This window comes from Pleurodeles waltl, chromosome 6 (assembly GCF_031143425.1).
Source record: "Pleurodeles waltl isolate 20211129_DDA chromosome 6, aPleWal1.hap1.20221129, whole genome shotgun sequence".
In the NCBI taxonomy this organism is placed as follows: Eukaryota; Metazoa; Chordata; class Amphibia; order Caudata; family Salamandridae; genus Pleurodeles; species Pleurodeles waltl.
Genome location: NC_090445.1, coordinates 342235244 through 342253586, shown reverse-complemented (window position 1 = coordinate 342253586; position 18343 = coordinate 342235244). Strand labels below are relative to the sequence as shown.

General features: G+C 44.9%; 1 protein-coding gene across 2 annotated transcripts in view; it reads right to left on the bottom strand.

Moving 5' to 3' along the window:
* The window catches only part of LOC138299719 (HAUS augmin-like complex subunit 4), a 192590-nt gene that overhangs the window by 90359 nt on the left and 83888 nt on the right, over positions 1-18343 (bottom strand). For both annotated transcript variants that reach the window (XM_069238234.1, XM_069238233.1), the window contains 4 exons: positions 16502-16651; positions 15551-15691; positions 10573-10669; positions 10310-10455 (listed from right to left, as the gene is read on the bottom strand). In XM_069238234.1, the coding sequence (XP_069094335.1) occupies positions 10310-10455; positions 10573-10669; positions 15551-15691; positions 16502-16651 (534 nt within the window). The remainder of the gene's footprint in view (positions 1-10309; positions 10456-10572; positions 10670-15550; positions 15692-16501; positions 16652-18343) is intronic.

The window sequence follows — 18343 nt, the reverse complement described above, 5'->3', positions numbered from 1 at the left end:
AGTTAGCAGCTCTCCTCCCTATTTTCACAAACCTTGCATCACTTTTATACAAAGACCACGATTTTGGGCTTGTAAAGTATATGTATTCACCTTGCACCATGTTTCTGAAAGAGATAGGGCTTAAGATCCATATAGAAGACACTACACCCCAAGACACTATTCACTACCCCTCAACAGTTACACTACAAAGGCAACTCACTTTCCTCTAAAAGGCAACAGGGAATAATTTGATTTGATTTTTATTAACCATGATGTAGTTAATTAAAACCTTTACATAATTAAACAAACAGGTTACAAGTACAAAAGAAACAAGTAAAAGATACCAAAACGCACAAGAATCAGGAGATCTCTTTAGTAATTTGTCCCTCTTGGTGCCAAACATACTAGAATGAAAAGTGCCAATGCATGGAAAGTGCAAATGAAGTAGGGGGGAGCATTTGGAAATGATAAAAAGATCATGTTCCAAGTGTTACAATTATAAGGTGCAACAGCATACAAGAGTCAGAAGATCCCTTCAGTAATTGCCTTTCATGGAGCCAAACATGCCAAACCAAAAGTACTAGCGTGTGGAAAGTCCCAATGGCGGAGGGGGGAGGATTTAGGAAAAAGTCCCACTGGTGGGATGTACACCAACTTTAAGTAGCTTCTCCGCAATGAGGATACGTTTTACCAGGCTGGCTATTACTTGGGCACCAGGACCTTGCAAGCAGAAAAGTAGGGCTTGCCGACATGTACTTAGCAATAAAAAGATTTCATAGAAGCTTCCTGCGTGCAATTTGGAAAATGGGACATATGAAGAATTTGTGCAAAAAAGATTCTTCCAGCCCCTGGCAAAGCCTGCATGATAGCGAGTTTGGTTCCGGGGCCCACAGTGGCAGTGCATCCTTCGTTGGTGGCAGGCTGAAACTTGGCGCTAAGAATCTCGATTTATAAAAGCCTTTAGTAGTTCAAAAAGATAGCTCTGTGGAGGTGGTGATTTATACGTGTTGTTGCATAGCCATGCATGTTTACGCTTTTAAAAGTGTTCTTTGTCTAGCACCCATGATAACAACTCTGTATGTTTGTTCAATGCAAGTTTAAAAGCGTTATGAGGTAGGTGTGCTTCCCAAAAATATTGCGCGTCCAGCACTTCCAAGGCCTCACTTCTCATGTTCACCTAGCAGTTCGTATGACTGCTGTCCAAAATTTCTTTCCAATTTAGTGCTTTTAGTGTATTCGGGAGGCCCATTCTTAAAGATGACAGGTACTTGACAAGGGAGCTTTGCTGTACTAGCCCTTGCTCTTGTAGCCCAAAATCTAAGCAAATTTGCACAGGAGACATTTTCTCGGGGCAGTGGAATACGAGGCAGAAGCCTTTGCTCTGGGCATTGTTCAAAAATAGGCTTAGCTTTCCCAGGAAGGCTATTGATCCGTAGGCTAGTATTGGGATTCATTTTGCTTTAATTGCTGTCAGGATTGGTTTCAAAGTTGGCGTGAGGAATATTTTATGCAGTTTTTAAAAGGCAGTGATGAGTGAGGCGAGGCTTTAGTGTATTTAGATGGAGCCTGGGAGAGTGGCGCTCATGGAGCCAGATCCCCAGGTATTTATAGCTTGAACTCTTTTCTACTGGATTGCCTCCCAGGTGCCATTTACCCTTCTTTTGATGGCCATTTCCAAGGACTATCTTGGTTTTCTCTAAGTTAACTGTCATCCGGTTAGTTGCACAATAGACGGCCAGTGTGTTCAGCACGTTTTGCAGGCCAATAGGGGTTAGATTCATGAAGACTATATCATCTGCGTACTGGAGTGTCGTCAGCAGTTGTCCCAATTTTGGGGGATGTGAATGTGCCTCATCCTGTGCTTTACTCAGATCTGAAATGAGGACATTGAACAATGTTGGGTCAGGTACACAACCTTGTTTTAGGCCGCGTCTTGCTGAGGCTGGACATGTTACACCCTTATTTGTGCACAGGCTAATCTTTACCCAGGTTTAAAAAGAGTACAAAAGCTGTAATGCTTGCAGGAGATTAGCTGGGATATTCTATGACGCCAATTTATGCCACAGCAAATTCCTGTTGACATGTTCATAGGCTTTTGAAAAGTCAAAGCACCTATAAAGAAGTTGCCTTTTTCTGAATTTGTTTCTCTGTTACCACGCAAAGGACAACAAGATTATCTGTCATACTCTACTTGCGGCGAAAGCCTGTTTGGTTGCATGAGAGCCAGCGCGTTTCTTCCTCCCAATTTTCCAATTCCTGCAGTAAGGTGCCAGCAAATATCTTTGCATCAGTATCTAGTAGCACAATCATGCATTAGCTGTCCAGGGCTGAGTAAGGACCTTTTTTGTAAATTAGGTGAAGACTTGCACCCTCCAAGAATCTGGTACGGAATTCTGTAGGAGGCAATAATTAAAAAGTTTGCTCCACAAGACTGAGTCATGCTTGTAGATTGAAGGTTGCACCACATTTCCCTCAATTTTCTTTATTTGTGCTTCCATAATTGCACAGGGGAAAGGAATGAGTATCGCATCGCTCTTGTTGATTGCAAGTCGCGGTGTATGATCTTCACTGCAGTAGAGTCCCAATATGAGCAAGCCAGGATTGTAGTGGAACGTTAATGCCAGCAACGCAGGTGAGACCATACTCTTACTAGTTAATCAAGGCCCACAGGGCTTTGTTCTTTGATTTGCAGGCTTGTAGAATTTAAAACCAGTCTTGTTGGTTTCTGGCACACCTTGCCTCCCAAATTTCTTTCTTATACTCCTTCCTAAGATCTGTGAAAGTGGGCAATTGAGATCCGGGTACTTGGAAATGTTGCATTGCCTTCACTGTTTTCAATGCCTGCCTCTGATGTTTAAGAGCACTGTTGTACCACCTGTTTTTGGCCGAACGTTGGTGAGGCAAACGTTGCCTTGTGCTTCCACTGAGGAAGTTTATTTTTTTTAATTTACTAAGTTTCCTAGGCAGCCAGTGTAGTCAGCGGATCCCACATGCTCTGCGGATTGGCCTTTTTCCACCGCTCATATTTTTCTTGGGCGACTTCCATCCATCTTATCTAATTCCAAGTTGCTTCTGGGACTTGAAAGCCTGTATTGCCCCTCTGGGCGACTTGTTTGCTGTTTGTAAACTCTACCATTAGAGCTTGATGGGCGCTTTCTCGGCAGTCTTGTGCTGTAAACATTGTGATCCTGTGGAACAGGTGAAAAGAGGCAAATACGTAATCCAGTACTGACTGCTGAATTGGATTTCGGAGTTGCTGCCATTGGACAGTCTGTAACAAACCTTCCATTTAGTGCTCCAAGTCCCACTGCTTCGATTGATGACCGCAGCTGGTGATCAGATCTATCAAGAATTGCATATTTTGAGGCCTGCGCAGGTATGTTCCATCTTGCATTCATGGCGTGGGCTTCCATACTGCTCTTATGGTGGTTAGCAAGATTCAGATTGAAGTTGCTGCTCACTATCCATTCTGCACACGAATAACAGCTATTTAGTTCGAGCAGTGCTTGTTTCAAAGTGCTACCGGCACCCTTTGGGTTCAAAAAGAGGTTCACTATCAAGGCTGTAGTTTTCTGAATCTCAGATTGTCAATTGTAATTAGCAATGCCTGTATAAAAGGAGAATGTATTTCCTGCTCAGTTAAATTTATAGCTTTGTTGAGGGTCACATATATGCTTAACCAGCCTTTGCCGCAGCTTTTTACTGCAGGTTTGTGGAATTGTGCACATCCCATAAGAGGTGTTCCTCCAAGGCTCAGAGTCTCCTGGAGACATTATGCCCAATGTGCGTAAATAGGTTTCTAGCTTGGGGTCTATTGCAATTTTGGCTGCACCGGAGTTGTTCCAGCAGGTCAACACAATCCTGCTCTTAGGGGGTGTGTCTGAGTCTCTTGTTGCTGCATGAGTGCATTTGTGGAGGGCAGCTGTGATCCAGTCAAGGTTCGTATTACCTGGTGATGTTAAACCAGCACGTCTATTTCCATGTTTCGTTGACAGTCATTTTGTATTGTTTGCTGCAATTCGCAAGAAACACTTGCACTCCCCAGCTTCAGAGAAATATCCTCACTTCTTATCGGAGAGGCCAACTACATGTACCCGGGACCCTTAGTCTCATAAGAACCAGCCAAACAGTGAGAACTAGTGCAAAAGATTCATCCCCCACTCTTCCAGCAGGGAGCTGTGCCTAAGTACATGACCCATAATTTTTTGTTGTGGAAGTGTGTTTCGGCAGATTCCCTGTTACCCGCTGGTCCGTCTGGCAAAAAAGCTTCATAGTCTTAAGTCCTTGCTATTTAGTTTGTCAAGGCCTGGAAGGGAAGAACAGATTGAGTATGTTTGACCTGTTTAAAATGTCCCAGGGGCCTCTGGAGCTGTAAGTAGGGCAAAAAATTAAAGTGGCCAGTGAAGCGGGCAGTATACTTGTCTTGGCATTTGTGCTGCGTTGCCCTTGAGCATTGCTGGAGACCAAAGGATTAACGGTGTGTGGCCAATTTGGCTTTCGTACTTGAGCGAAGTGCCTCTCTAGGTCCACCTTTAAAAGGACTGGTGAGGACTGCCTGAAGTACACTATTTGTTGGGAGTTGCGCTGGGTTGATCTATTATTTTAGGGCATGCATAAGCATTTTGATGTTGCAGGTGTTGGATTTTTCCCTCATGTTGGGTCTCCTCAAAGCCTGCTTGCATGCTATGGTCGCTTCTCCTTGGATCCCTTTGGCTCATTAAATTACTGTCAAGAAGTGTGGGCCGGTCTAAAACTGTTAAAGATGAGGTAGCAGTCATGCTTACCTGAGTACTCTCGTCTCACTCGGGGGCTACACTTCCAGCTTGGCTGGGGTCAGGAGTCAACGGATCTAGCAGGTCGTTAGATTGCTTCCCCATGCATTGCAGAGGGAGGTTGTGTGCTCTTTTGGTGTAGTCGTGGGAAACCCTTCTGTTGTTTTGGAGTGCGTTGTTTGTTAAATGCTTGCAAATTTAGATCTAAGTTAGTGCATACTCCTGACTTCCTTTGGCCCAGTGCTCTAAGGCTCTTGTTTAGGAGAGTTTAACACTTAGTTGGTCAAGCCGTTGTCTGTGTTATTCTGCATGAGGTATTGTGAGAGTGTCCCCTGTTGCTCCGGTGAGCGGGCATCAACCTTGGCATTTTGAGGGTGTCTAAAGAGATGGTAGACTTGCACGCCTTCTAGATTGTTTGTTTTCTTGTACTTGTGCGGTCTTGAGGATTTTTGTTTACATTTTTTTCAGTCTTTTTTCATCATCCCTTGAGAATACGGCTTCAAAGTGATTCTCCATAGTTATGTTCTCCTGAGGGAGGGTCACAATGTACTGAGACATTTTCCTTTGAATTTGAGGCCAAGTTATTTTGAAGTGGATTGGCTGCTGGTCCTGCACTGTCTTTTAGGCCTACTTCTCCTGTGCATGCTTGCCTTTCTGACCTTTTCAGGCGTAAGGGGAGGGACTTTCTCATCCTCTAGCTGGTTGTGGTTTGTCTTTGAGGACTTCATTCTCAACTTGTTGAGAATGCCCAGCATTTTGAGTGGGATCTTGTTTGCCCAGTGCACAGACTAGTGTTTTTATTTCCACTATCATGTCTTTCATGACATCAGGTCATCCCTCCCCCACGAAGATACACTATCGCAAAACTCTACACACTTGACGCCACACCAAACACTGCCACCACGCTGACTCATACTCAGCGCTAGGACCTTTGACCTACACCCACTGCCACTTCACTTGTCACAGCACACACACCAGCCCACCAACCTGCCCCACCCAGAACATACCACAGACACCACCTGAACAAAAACACAAACTCCCATGCACTCTTCTCAACACACACTTACTGAATTATGGGACCTCATCGCAACACTCGCACCCAACAGCATCTTCCTCACCGAGACCTGGCTCAACCACACATCCGCCCCAGTCATTGCCACAGAGATTCCTGACGGATATAAAATCACTCACCAGAACTGCACCGACAAGCCGGGAGGAGGAACAGCAATCATACACAAAGAGACCATACAGAGCCCCACCGACAACACCACCACCCCCACGGAACACCTCAACTTCGGGCTCCACACGGATGACAAAACAACCATTTGAGGCACCCTAGCATACCAACCCCTAGGCCCGCACTCCAGCAATACCATAGCAGACTTCATTGCACCCTTAGTCTTAGATTCCAATTACTACATCTTCCTTGGCGACCTAAATTTCTCCATCGATTACCTTAATGACTACAACACTGCACACCTCCTCGACAGTATGAGCAGCCTCAGATTGACCCAGATCGCACAAAACCCTACACACACACACAGGACACATGCTGCACCCCATTTTCACCTCCAGCAACAGCGCCAAATACAGCCATGTCACAGGACTAAGATAGACTAATCACTCCATCATCCATTTTGGCATCTCCAGCCCCCGCACCTCCACCCCCAAGATGACCAGCACCCTCCCAAAAGAGGTGGAACACAATCTCAGAGACCAGCTGGGCGGACGCCCTCAACGCTGCCAACCCCGCTACCACCACCAGCCTTGAACAGGGAGTGAAAAACTTTACCGCCTGGATCACATCTTCAACCTTAGAAATCAAAGGATCAGTCAGGAACTCATCACCTTGCTCAACACCTCTATCACCACCGCAACATTTCCAGACGTCTGGAAACACGCCAAAGTCAAACCACTACTTAAAAAACCCTCCATGGGTCCTAGCAAACCCAAAAACCACCAGCCAATCTCCCTGCTCCCATTCCCAGCAAAAGTTCTGGAACAAAAATCATCAACAAACAACTCATGACATACCTGGAGCAGGACCAGCTACTCAGCGCCTCCCAATCTGGCTTCCGCAGCAATCACAGTATCAAAATTGCCCTTATCACAGCCCTGACAACATCAGAACTCTCCTCAACAGAGGAGAAACATCAGCTTTGACCCTCCTTGACCTCTCGGCAGCCTTCAACACATCAGCATCCAAGGGGACACATTCAGATGGGTTATCTCCTTCCTCATCAAAAGAACCCAGAGGATCCACCTCCCACCTCCCACCTTTCACCTCCAAACCCAAACCCAAGAAGATCAGCAGCATCCCTCAGCCCCAGGCTCTTCAACACATATATGACCCTGCTGGCCAACATAGTCAGATCCCACTTTCTCAACATAATTTCCTATGCAGACTACACCCAACTCATCCTCTCACTTACAGACGACCCCTCCACTACCAGAACCAACTTCCGCAGATGCATGACAAGCGATGCTGCGTGGATGAAGAACTGCCTGCAGTAGAAAACAGACAAAACGGAAGTGCTGATGTTTGGCAACAGCAGCAACACACTGAATGACTCCCGGTGGCCATCAGACCTAGGACCCGCACCCACTCCCTCTGAACATCCCAGAAACCTAGGAATCATCATTACCAAGCTCACCATTAAATCACAGATCAACACAGTCTCCTACGCCTGCTTCCTCACTTTGCACATTCTGTGTAAGATCTCCAAGTGGCTACCCCTACACACGAGACACACCGTATCACAGGTCCTCATCACCAGCCAACTGGACTACAGTAACGTCCTTTACATAGGAATCACCGCACACTTCCTACAGACCATACAGAACGCCATAGCTACACTCATCCTCTCCGTCTTCCCCTATGAACCCATATCACACCCAACCTCAGGCAACTCCACTGGCTCCCCTACAGAAGATATGTCAAATTTAAAACTGCTGACCCATGCAAACAAGGCTCTACAAAATCAAAGACCCACCTACATTAACCACCACCTGAACTTCCACCAACCGTTGAGAAGACTACGCTCTGCCTCCCTTTCACTTGCCCATAATCCCCACATCTACCGAAGCAGAAGTGGAGGATGCTCTTTCTCTCACATTGCAGCAAAAACAGGGAACAGCCTGCTCATGCACCTCCAGACGATCACTTCACTTCTGGAATTCTGAATGGCCCTCAAGCCCTGGCTATTCGGATAAGCTTTCAGGACCTGCAAGTGTCTGAATACCCCATCGGGTAATAAGCTGCGTTTTATAAATCCTGATTGATGGATCAGGTAGCTCTGATAGTTTTTCTACGGCCGGACTGCAGCTACAGTACTATACTCCTTAGTTTGCTAAGTTTTATGCTCTTTTTATCGTGGAGTTTAATTTTTGCAAGTTAGCGTAATTTGTCATTGTGTATGATGCCAGTGTTTGCAGAACTGATATCTGTATATCCATTTTGTCGGTGTTCATAGTTGTTGCAGTTATTGCGGTCAGGCGTCTGTAGAAGCTGCTCCAGTCTGAATAATTAACGTTCTTTTTCTCATTTTGACCATGCGCCTTTGTTCATCAGAGGCCAGGATTCTGTATGTAGATCTCAGAAGTTCAGGTGTGGTTGGACCAGATTGAAGCAGCGTTCACATATCTCCATTACTATTCATCATCTCTTTTTGACTCTGTGCCTCAGACTCACTTTGTTCATCAGAGGCCAGGCTTTTACTTATAGTTCTCAGGAGTTCTGGCATGGTCAGGTGACTTGTTTGGCCGGACTGAGTGACTTTCTGTGCCGGTTGGCCCCTCTTCTACCGTTACCTGTGCTTCCTGAGCTTTTATTTTGCTCCTCATGTGGGCTGATGCGGTGGCTATGAGCAGCGCATGCTTCTCTTGCTCCAATATGATGTGATGACTGTGGGTGTTAATCCGGGCATGAGGAGTGAGATGAGAGGCTCTCATGTGTGGCAGGTTATCATTTAGTTGATTTGCTTGGGGGGTACGTTTGTGCTGTAGGTCCACAGCACATTGATCGACTGGTGCAAAAGAGGCGTACTTTTGCCCCGAGTGCTTTATTAGCTTGACAACTGGTGACAGAGGGTACCCTCAGCTTTAGGTGCAGTGGAGGAGGAGGGCTCGAGGCTGCTGACATTTTTAATGGTCTCCAGCTGTTCATATTGTTTTTCCGTTTTGACTGGGCTCTGTTCAGTCATCAAGTCCACTGCTTTGCCTTCTATTTGGTCTTGAGCTTCCCTCTCCAGATTTACATTGTGGTCAGTGGTTGATATTTTTTTTGTTACTGTTTTTCCTTATGTTAAGGATAGAAGGTTGTTTGTTTCTTAATTTCTTTTTCTTTAACATGTTTTGTGCTCTGTCATGAGACATTAACAAAAAGTAGGTGCGGGTTCTCATTCTAGTCAGTTTTGTGAAGTTTGTAGTTTGCACACGAATACCCAGGGGGGAGTGAGAGCAGCAAGGCTTTAAATTGCGATCTTTTTGGGGTTTATGTAAGTGACCTTGCTTTAGTTAGTCTGCCGGGCTCAAATTAAGTGCAGTCGGTTGAAAGCGGCACTAAAGTTTTCGTGTCAGAAGTTCCATTCGTGGGCTCTGCCTTCCTGCCACCATGGGCACAAAAGATTAAGTATGTTTAAGCTGTGATTGATGGCAGCAGGAGAGGGGGGAGGTAATTTAGGAGCGCTAGGAGAGTGAGGGCTGTGCAGAGGGTTTAAATGTACATTTGTATCAGCTGATGTACCACTACATAAGGACTGTATCTACCTCCCAGAGATGAATCCTTTGCAGCAGTAATGAAGGTTATGTCAGGTTATTTTTAAAATAAATATACAATGTGTTTGGCGACTAGACAGCTGTTTCCTGTTTCCAGGTGCTTTGAAGAGCTGGACCTAATGGGCTGCTGTCTCCCCTGCCGCCAGCAGGCGTCAGGAGGACTCCAGGAGGGTGCAAGGAGGATTCCAAGGAAGAGGGAGGCTAGGGGTCAAGAGGGAGCTCTCCAGACAGCCCTGCAAGCCACCTAGCTGAGCCGCTTCCGCAAGGCCGCCGGCCTCTCTCTCTGTGGTGGCTGACTACATTCAACACGCTTGACTTGTTTCCCCGGGGTTAACGCCAGACCTAGAGCCTGCTATTGCCACATAAGTAGTTTCCACGAGTATGCCGGTAGAAGTGAGAGGGGGAAAAGATGGCACCAGTGGCTTTGTGGCTAGCAGCTTTTGGCCTTCTGGCCACGCGCTGCTCTTACTGCGGCTAGCTCCACCGCTCTGCAAAAACCATGAACAACAATACTGATTGCATGCAACAGAGAATAAGATGTGTGGAATGAACCCAGTATGACTCTCCTTACTCAATTCTGTGACTGGTACATTGGAAATAACACCTCAGGTCTGGAAGAATATATTCACCAAGAGCCAGTGCTACTGCTCCAAATACAAAGTAGGATTGGGAGATCAAAGGGATAAACTCCTAGAAATGACCTCTGATGTCCCTGTCCCACACAAGTCAGACAGATTAAATCAATTTTGCTTATGCTGAACAAGGAGGCCCGTGCCCATTACCGGAGGAAAAGCCATCTTCTGCTTTTCAAGCGTTACTGCATTCGCTTTGCACTTCTCAGACTCGCTCTGTAGTCTTCTCTTGTCATCTTGCAGGTTCACCACCAATTGAAGGGATTTCATGGACTTCAGCAGATCACAGTTTTTATCTTATGGAGAGAGTGAAAGAGTTCAGACAGTAGCCAACAGTGGGCTTCAGCATGAATGCCAGAGTAGCATTCAAGCTATTCTTGCCAGCAGATGTCTTCATAACTACAAGCACTCACCTGTCTCTGGTTGGTGGAAGGTCAACAGAGAGATGCACTTTTCCTCAAGTCTAGCCTCAAGTTCCTTCTGAAGTTTCTCCCTCATATGCTGTACATCCTGTTGAGGAGGAAAAGCAAAGGGGGCACACACTATTGCATTAGATTTTAACCTGACTGCAGCTGAAACATCACAGCAAAATATTGGGGCTTAGAATGAAAAAAACGGCAAACACATGGATGGTGAGAGGAAAAGCTAGCGAGAAAGGGAGCCATTTTGGGGGGGGGGAGGGGGGGAGGAATAGGAGTGGGATTGCAGACCCAATAATAATGGGGTTAGTGAGGTGAAAAAAGAAATGAAGCAAGACCAAAAAGGAGAGTGAGAGACTCAAAACCAATATACAGAGAAACCTAGCTCCTTTAGGCAACTATCACAGCTAGACTCAACAAAATCCTTACCTAGCCAGCTGAGAAATATAAGATTCACTCTGATGCGCTTTACCACATCCCATTTCAAAACTTTAACCATTTGCTCTTATTATGTGCCCTGGTAGACACCGCGTCACAGTCAGGTTTTCATTTAATAACACACACACAGGTGTATTGGTAACAAGGCAGCTAAGCTAGAGATAATAGTTCCTCATGCTGTGAAAGAAAACGGAAAAATTAAATATAATCCTAGATCTCGATTATGGCCTAACTCATTCAGCAAACACAATATTGCATCTTACTAGAGGAATCTCAGAATATTTTTCTGAGTATCCAGATCCAAAAAGAAAAAGGACAACCGTCTGTCTGGCCATTCTGAGGTAACTTTAAAACTGCAGATCCTTACCTACCGGTGCCTTATCAGTCCATATTTTTTGAAGTCCTCCTAAATCTGAATTCTTATCATAAGCATTGAGCATCAAAGGTGTAAGCTCATGCAGGGTCTTGGTGTCTAAGAGAGGAATTCGAGCCAGGAGTTTCTTTTATCCACACAGAATAGTTTCCACCACCATTAACACTAGCAGGTCAATGAAGCTGCGCACATTCCTATATGGTCCAGGATTCAAGGTCTAGATGTGCTTGGCAGTGACAAAGTAAGTTAGTAACTTGTCTTGAGAAAACAAATATATAATAGAACCATGAGGGGAGCGTGAACAGAACAAAAGAGTGGGCGACACTCAAGATGAAAGTGACAGAGGGTAAGACAGTGAGTGGGGATGCAGGGTGACTGGTTTGAGCAAGTAGGATGATGCTTGTTACTGAAGGTCTAGAAGTCTTATCCTTTCCCTTATCAGTATGCACAGACTGGTGCAGACACAAGTAGGCTTCCAGGGAGTGCATCTATGGTTATAACCGACAGGGTGAACCCAAGGGCTTAGCGTTTGTAGTTTAATGAGTGAAATGCTCCTCCTGCACAGCACATACAGGTAATGTAAATGTTAAAGGAGAGCAGTGCATCACCTATAGTAGCACAAGTAGAGTTACAACCTGGATTAAAGTGAGTGCTGTAGCTTTGGAGAGTGAAGACTGTCCAGGCATGTCTATGAAATGCACCGCTGCTGCATAGCAGGGTCATGAAGCACATACATGCCTCAGCGGGGGTTGAAAGCAGGGAATTATCCAGCGAAGCACAGGCGCCTCAGCTGTGATAAAGGCAGGACAGGCTTGTGCAAAGTACAGGCACTGTACAGCAACTCAAGGCAGTGCATTTTCTCGCAGTGCATAGCTGATGCATTTGGCGCTGAGAATGCTACTTCAGTGCCAAAGTGTTTCAGCTAGTGTTGGAGAAAAAGAACATCTTTCTCTTGCAGTCTTTCAATATTATGCTACTGCACATTCCTGCATTGTTTAGGGACTGTGGCTGAATGCTGCAAGGTAGGTTTCTTCAGTAGCCAGGTTCGGTAGCTCGCTATGAATACAGAGCCTGCTCTAGAGTACATTTAAGACTGTAAAGGTGATCAAACACGGTCACTGCTTTGCTGTAAGATGTTCTGTAAACATTCTTTGGCAAAATAAATTCTCAGCACCCACCCTTTCTTTGATCTATTTACTTGCATTTTCACCCACCCTTGCAGCCTGCCTGTTGGATAGCAGCCTGCAGGGTCTGTTTCCACTGTCTCATGCCCTATTTGAATTTCATGTTACGGCTAAAACAAAACAATGTCTATATTTCTATGACCCACATTCATATTTTTTCTCTTTCTCCCTGAAGATGGATGTTACATGTATCCTGCGCTGGTTTTTCTTGCACCACTCACGACCTATTCCTCATTTATCAGAATGGTGGAGTTTGCTGCAGCAGCAGGCCTGCACTTCTACTTGCACTCACAGACTAGAGGTTCCAGCTTAGAGACAAACTGAGGTGCTGCAGTTTAGCTTGTTAATAAGTGACACACACTGTGCACGTTTCTCTGGCACAGAGAAGCAAGTACATCACAGGCAGCTGGAATGCACTTTCCCACACACATACGCTAGGTAACGCATGTGTAGAAGCAATGCAAACTTTGTTTAAATACACAGAACAGGCACAACAGAGGTAAGAGCAGAACGTTCTTTCCTTACATACAGCACTATTACAACAATGCACAGCAGTGCCGTACTCTCATGTGCTCGAGCAGCTTAGATTTCTCGTACTGGGTGATGAAAACTAGGCAAGCAGTATGACACAGTAGCAGAGAGATCAAAGGAATACTGGGGTGAAGGAGAAAGAAGTATCTGCGGAAAAGTGTGGATGCTTTACAAAATTACAGTACAAACACACCAATGGTAAGGCTTCGTCCGAGGTGCTGTGTTATTGCCTTGGAATAATGTGTCTCATTCTCAATGTCCCAGCTAGGGTATTGCTGCAACTTTAAGCAGAACCCTTTCTATACTGTATCCCTAACAGCAGACAACCTATGGATTAATGCTTTCTGATCAGAATAACACATTTGGAATGTCCTGTGCTGGAAACTACCTACTGTGTTGGGTTCATCAGTTGCAGAACAGATATTTATGAATGAAGCATTGACTGCCAATGGTGGGGGCTCAGGAGGTATAAGGAATAGTGCAAAAACATAATAAGGGGGAGGTACAAGTGGAATGCGGAATGCAGTCTTGCCGTCTCGGGTCGGCCGAACACACATGCGTAGTAGGCTCTCTCCAGCCCAACAACATAGTTGATGGGCTGGAGAAAGCCTGCACAGGCTCCCAGTCTGCCTTGGAGTGCCAGGCCGGGATGCTCCCAGCCAATCCTGACGATGCTCTGAGCAGCGTCATGTTTGGCCGCAGCACAGGCTAGGAGCCTGTGTCTGCGTGCAGCTAGCAGGAAAGAAGAGTGCAGCATGGGATGCCATCAAAAAGGTGTGTGTGTTTTTTATTTATTTATTTAATTAAATATTAGGTCCCCCTCTGATCCCCTGTCCTCCCGTGTGCGCCGCACATGCCCCGCTACTTTAGAACGAAGCAAGTCGCAACTGGAAATGACACACCATAATGCTGACTGCTGTTTTAAATGCCGACATCTACTCTTCCCCCCCACTTCCAAAACATACCAATCAAATTTCATACATCAAAAGCAGATGGTAGCAAGCAGGAAGTAGGAGGCCTGTGCGGAATATTTTTGACAACTGAAATATGGAACCAGGACAATGAGTTTAATCGTACAGCACCCCGCTGACAGAGCAGCTAAAATCTGAAAACATTAATAGAGAAGCAAATGAGGGGAGGAAGTGTAGTTGGAGTGAGGGAGAGGGAAGGCAGGTAGTGTATTTAAGGCTGAAGTATAGTTGAGTTTTAGGTTTAGTTGGCATTGTGTGGAGGTTGAAATTACGGTAAGCTTAGTTAAGATTAGGTGAAGTCAAAATGTCAGTTTAAGGATTGTGAACCTAGAAAGACCTACATATGTTTATACTAACTCCATTTTGTACCAAGCACCTGCAGTAAATGATGTCAATGCTCCAGAGAATAGAGGGATGGTAGTGTGTGGGAAGGTGAGGGGAGCGGGAGTAATCACTGAAAACGGCTCTGCAGAATATGGGGATAAAGGTGCAAAGTTTAGGACAATTTTCTAAATTTATTTTCTAAAAAGCCAAATGTTTACAGCATTTCTTAAAGTTAAAAAAGGACTAAAAAAATAATCAGTGCTTCGCTTCAAGCTATTGAATCAACATTTCGCTCCACAAAACCAAAGATACGACTCTATACAAATTGTGCACTGGTGTATAAAATAATGGATGCACAGAAGGAAATTGTCTTTTTGCCATAAGAACAGGGGTGCTTCTCTCCTATAGTGTGCCCCAGTGGAAATAGATTCTCTACCCTATTTAAAAATCACATTTCAGGAGAAATTATTATAAATGAAATGTCGGTATGTATTGCTTATTATAGTACAGCATCAAAATGTCTGTGCCAGAAAATATAGCATCAGCATTGGCACTCGTATATGCAGGTTTACTGCCAACATACCAGGAGGTTGCTTAAAAAATATAGGGATTGGTCTCGCATATGAAAAACACTGCACAAGTGTTCCAGGATGCTGCTCATAGTTTACTCACAGTATCACCCTGCCAAGGGTGCCTCTCAAATTGATCAAAGTTCTGGTCAGTGTGTCAGACTGTCATGAGTGATAATGGATGCTTGCAGATGCCAAGGATCCTCATGTACCATAGGGCAAAGCATTGTCAAGCGGTGTCTTAAGAAGATAGGACTAACACTTAGTGCCAAAACTGATCCATTATTTTTCAGGTTCAAGCGTCTGCGAGTGCAGCTATCCTTGAAGCTGCAGATACTGCCAGAATGCTTACATTCCCGTGACCTCAGAGAGTAAAATACACACACCTCCAACAGTTTACACACATTAACATTATAAGTAAAATACATTAATGCATACAATTGTAGAATGCCTCCCTACAAAATTATGCAATAACCCATACATGTTGGAGGGGCATTGGAAGTATTAAGATTTGCCATTGTATGTGTGTGTTTTTTGTGGTAAGTTTGGTGCTCATGTTACTAATGGCATGGAATGGATTACCCGTTTTGAAGGAAGAAATTCCAGGAGATCCTTCTTCTCTAGGCCCAGCAGAGGAGACATAACCTGGTTTGGATCTGTGCTGGGGTCCAAGATTCTAGTGCATTCCATCACTAGCAGGACTTGGGACAGGGTCTCATAGAGCTGAGGGGGGCACAAAAGGTGATCAACTTAGTTTGGCATTCAAATACTGGTTAGACAGAATGATAACAAACCCAATGAGGAAATCTCAGTAGGATGTAGAAAGGAGCCCCAGTGCTCTCCTCCTCTTATCTGAAAACCTCACAATCCTTTAGAGCTCCTCCCTTTACTGTCTTGCAGCCCTCTCGCCTTACCCTTCTCTCCAGTAGCCAGCCTAGGCTTCCTCCCCTGTAGCCTCAATCTCCAGGTTCCTGCAGTCTTTCTGGCTCACCAAGCTGCATTGCGGTCTCCACACTGGCCAGCTGCTCTACCTCGTTATCTTCTTATCAAGAATCCTTCCCTCATTAATTTTCAGCAAACACCACTTTTTAACTTCATGCAGCCCAACCCTCCCCACCAAATCCATCTTCACTTTTGAACCTTATTGTGCTGCGGTCATCCATCTTTTACCATCTGTAGCAATGCAACATCACTGGGCTATTCTTACCAATACATTCATCAATATTACTCACCCGTTCTGCAGTACCTTTATCCAGGTATTCCTGTTCCTACATTCCTCCCTCCTAAACAACTACATATCCTACTGCACTAGCCCTTCTTGCTTACTTACTTGAACCACTGTTTGTACCAAGCCCATCCTTCCTTATAATACAGCACACTGTCTTCCCTCCCAGATACACACAGACTTCAACACTCTGTTCATAGTGGTCTGCAGACTTCAGCTCTTTGATCATCACCCTGCAGGTCTCCTCGCTACCCATCATGCAGCCCACTGATGCACCTTTCTGAAGCCCCACCCCCATTTATCCATACCTGCATCTTCTCTTCCTTGTAGGGGACATTTTTACCCTCACGTTTCTCCTCTTTCTTCGAGTAATATTCGTGAAGAATCTCCTGCAGCATGCGGTGCACTACTTCATACTGCAGCCAGGCCTTTTTCTGCACCATCAGTTCATTCTGAGCCTAAAGAGGAGCAAGCAAGCAAAAACTGTTTACGGAGAAGAGGGGTAAATCATGGAATGATGTGTGTGTTTAGAGGGTGCTTATGGAGGGAGAAGCGGGGTAAGAGGTCGAGGGTGGATCTCTTTACAGTAGAGAGGCCGAAGGTTGGCCAGGGAGGTGTTTTGAAGACACATGTGTCATTTCATTACCTATCGGTGTTTGTGTTCACTTGAAAACAGGCAGCTAAGATGTGTAGAGGGGAAGTGGAGGGATTCAGAAGTGTGCTGTGTGTGCAGGGGACCTTTCAGCCCCAGGTTTCACAGTGCTGCCTGCACAGGAGAAATGGGTGTTCACCAGATGACCTTAGACAGATGCGGTGCGAAGGAACGCATGATCAGTACATTAGGGATTGCTATATAAACAATTATAACCTCTTTCCTTGCAATCCTGGGTGCTTGAGTTGAATGAGACGTTTACCACGTGTCCTGAATTCAAGTGCTCCATCCCCTCTCAAAAATTGGCCAAATTGAGAACCATCTTAGAATTGCACACCAGGAACGGCTTTAGGACAGACCAAAGGGGCACCAGGAGTCAATGACTGACAAAAGCAGATCCAGTCACAAAAAACATAAATGACAACAATAATTCAAGTACTGCAATGCAGTGTGCTAAACACCAATGTGGAGATTTTAGACTGTTGAAGGGAGACTGGTTTATTGGTCTTATCCCTCCTCCAGAAATAGCTCTCAAATATAACACAAAAAATGCATTTCACAGCGCATTTTCTTAATATATTGCTTAACAAGACCTACATGCCACCCACATTTTAAATGGTCAATAATACAATATTCCAATAACCAGGTTCAAGCAAAAGGAATGTAAGGAATAAACGTTACACTCCCACTCCCATAATGGCATGCATGCCTAAAGCACTGAGACCAACCACTGAATATCATTCCATAATGCTGGAGCAGAGCTTATGGAAGCTCCCAGAAAAGGTAGTGCTGGCCCACCTTCCAGCACAAGACTATTTAAGAGCAACAGTTTAGTTTCCAAGAATGAACACTCATCAAATCAGTTTCGAAGAACAGAAATAAAGAACATCATAGCTTTAATATCAGTAACTCAACTTGAGTGGTCTTCCTAAACAAAAACAAAAAACTTGGAAACACTATGGAATAAATGACTCATGCACAAGATAATCTGGCTCAAGGCACTACTTCATAAACCTAGTATTTGTTGCACAATAAGAATGCTTCACAATCCATTCTTGCACAGGTGCCACAGTGAAAAAGCATTGGACATCTCCTGTTCAATACCTTCACAAATGACATCCCAGAGAATACTTCAGCTAACCGCCTGACAGTGCTCAGGTGAAAATTATCTTTGGCGTTTCAAGGTATAAATGGAATGTTCTAAATGAGTTTGATGATCTGTGAACTTGGGTGAATCTAAAGTGACACTCTTGGATGAGGAGAGATGTATTTACTACTCACAAGGTATGTCCTGATCCTCACCAGAGGCTAGGTTGTGGTGCCCCCAAATGGCTCCAGTACGTCCTCTGCTTGGCATCAAAAAGCTGTGCTGCACTGGCTGGTTTGTTTTAGCACAACTAGTCAATGTTTTTTCCAGTGAAATAGACAAACTGGCCTGTCTATTGTAGGTGTTCTTTTTTCCAGTAGAGCTTGTTCTGATGGTTGGGGACATTAAGTG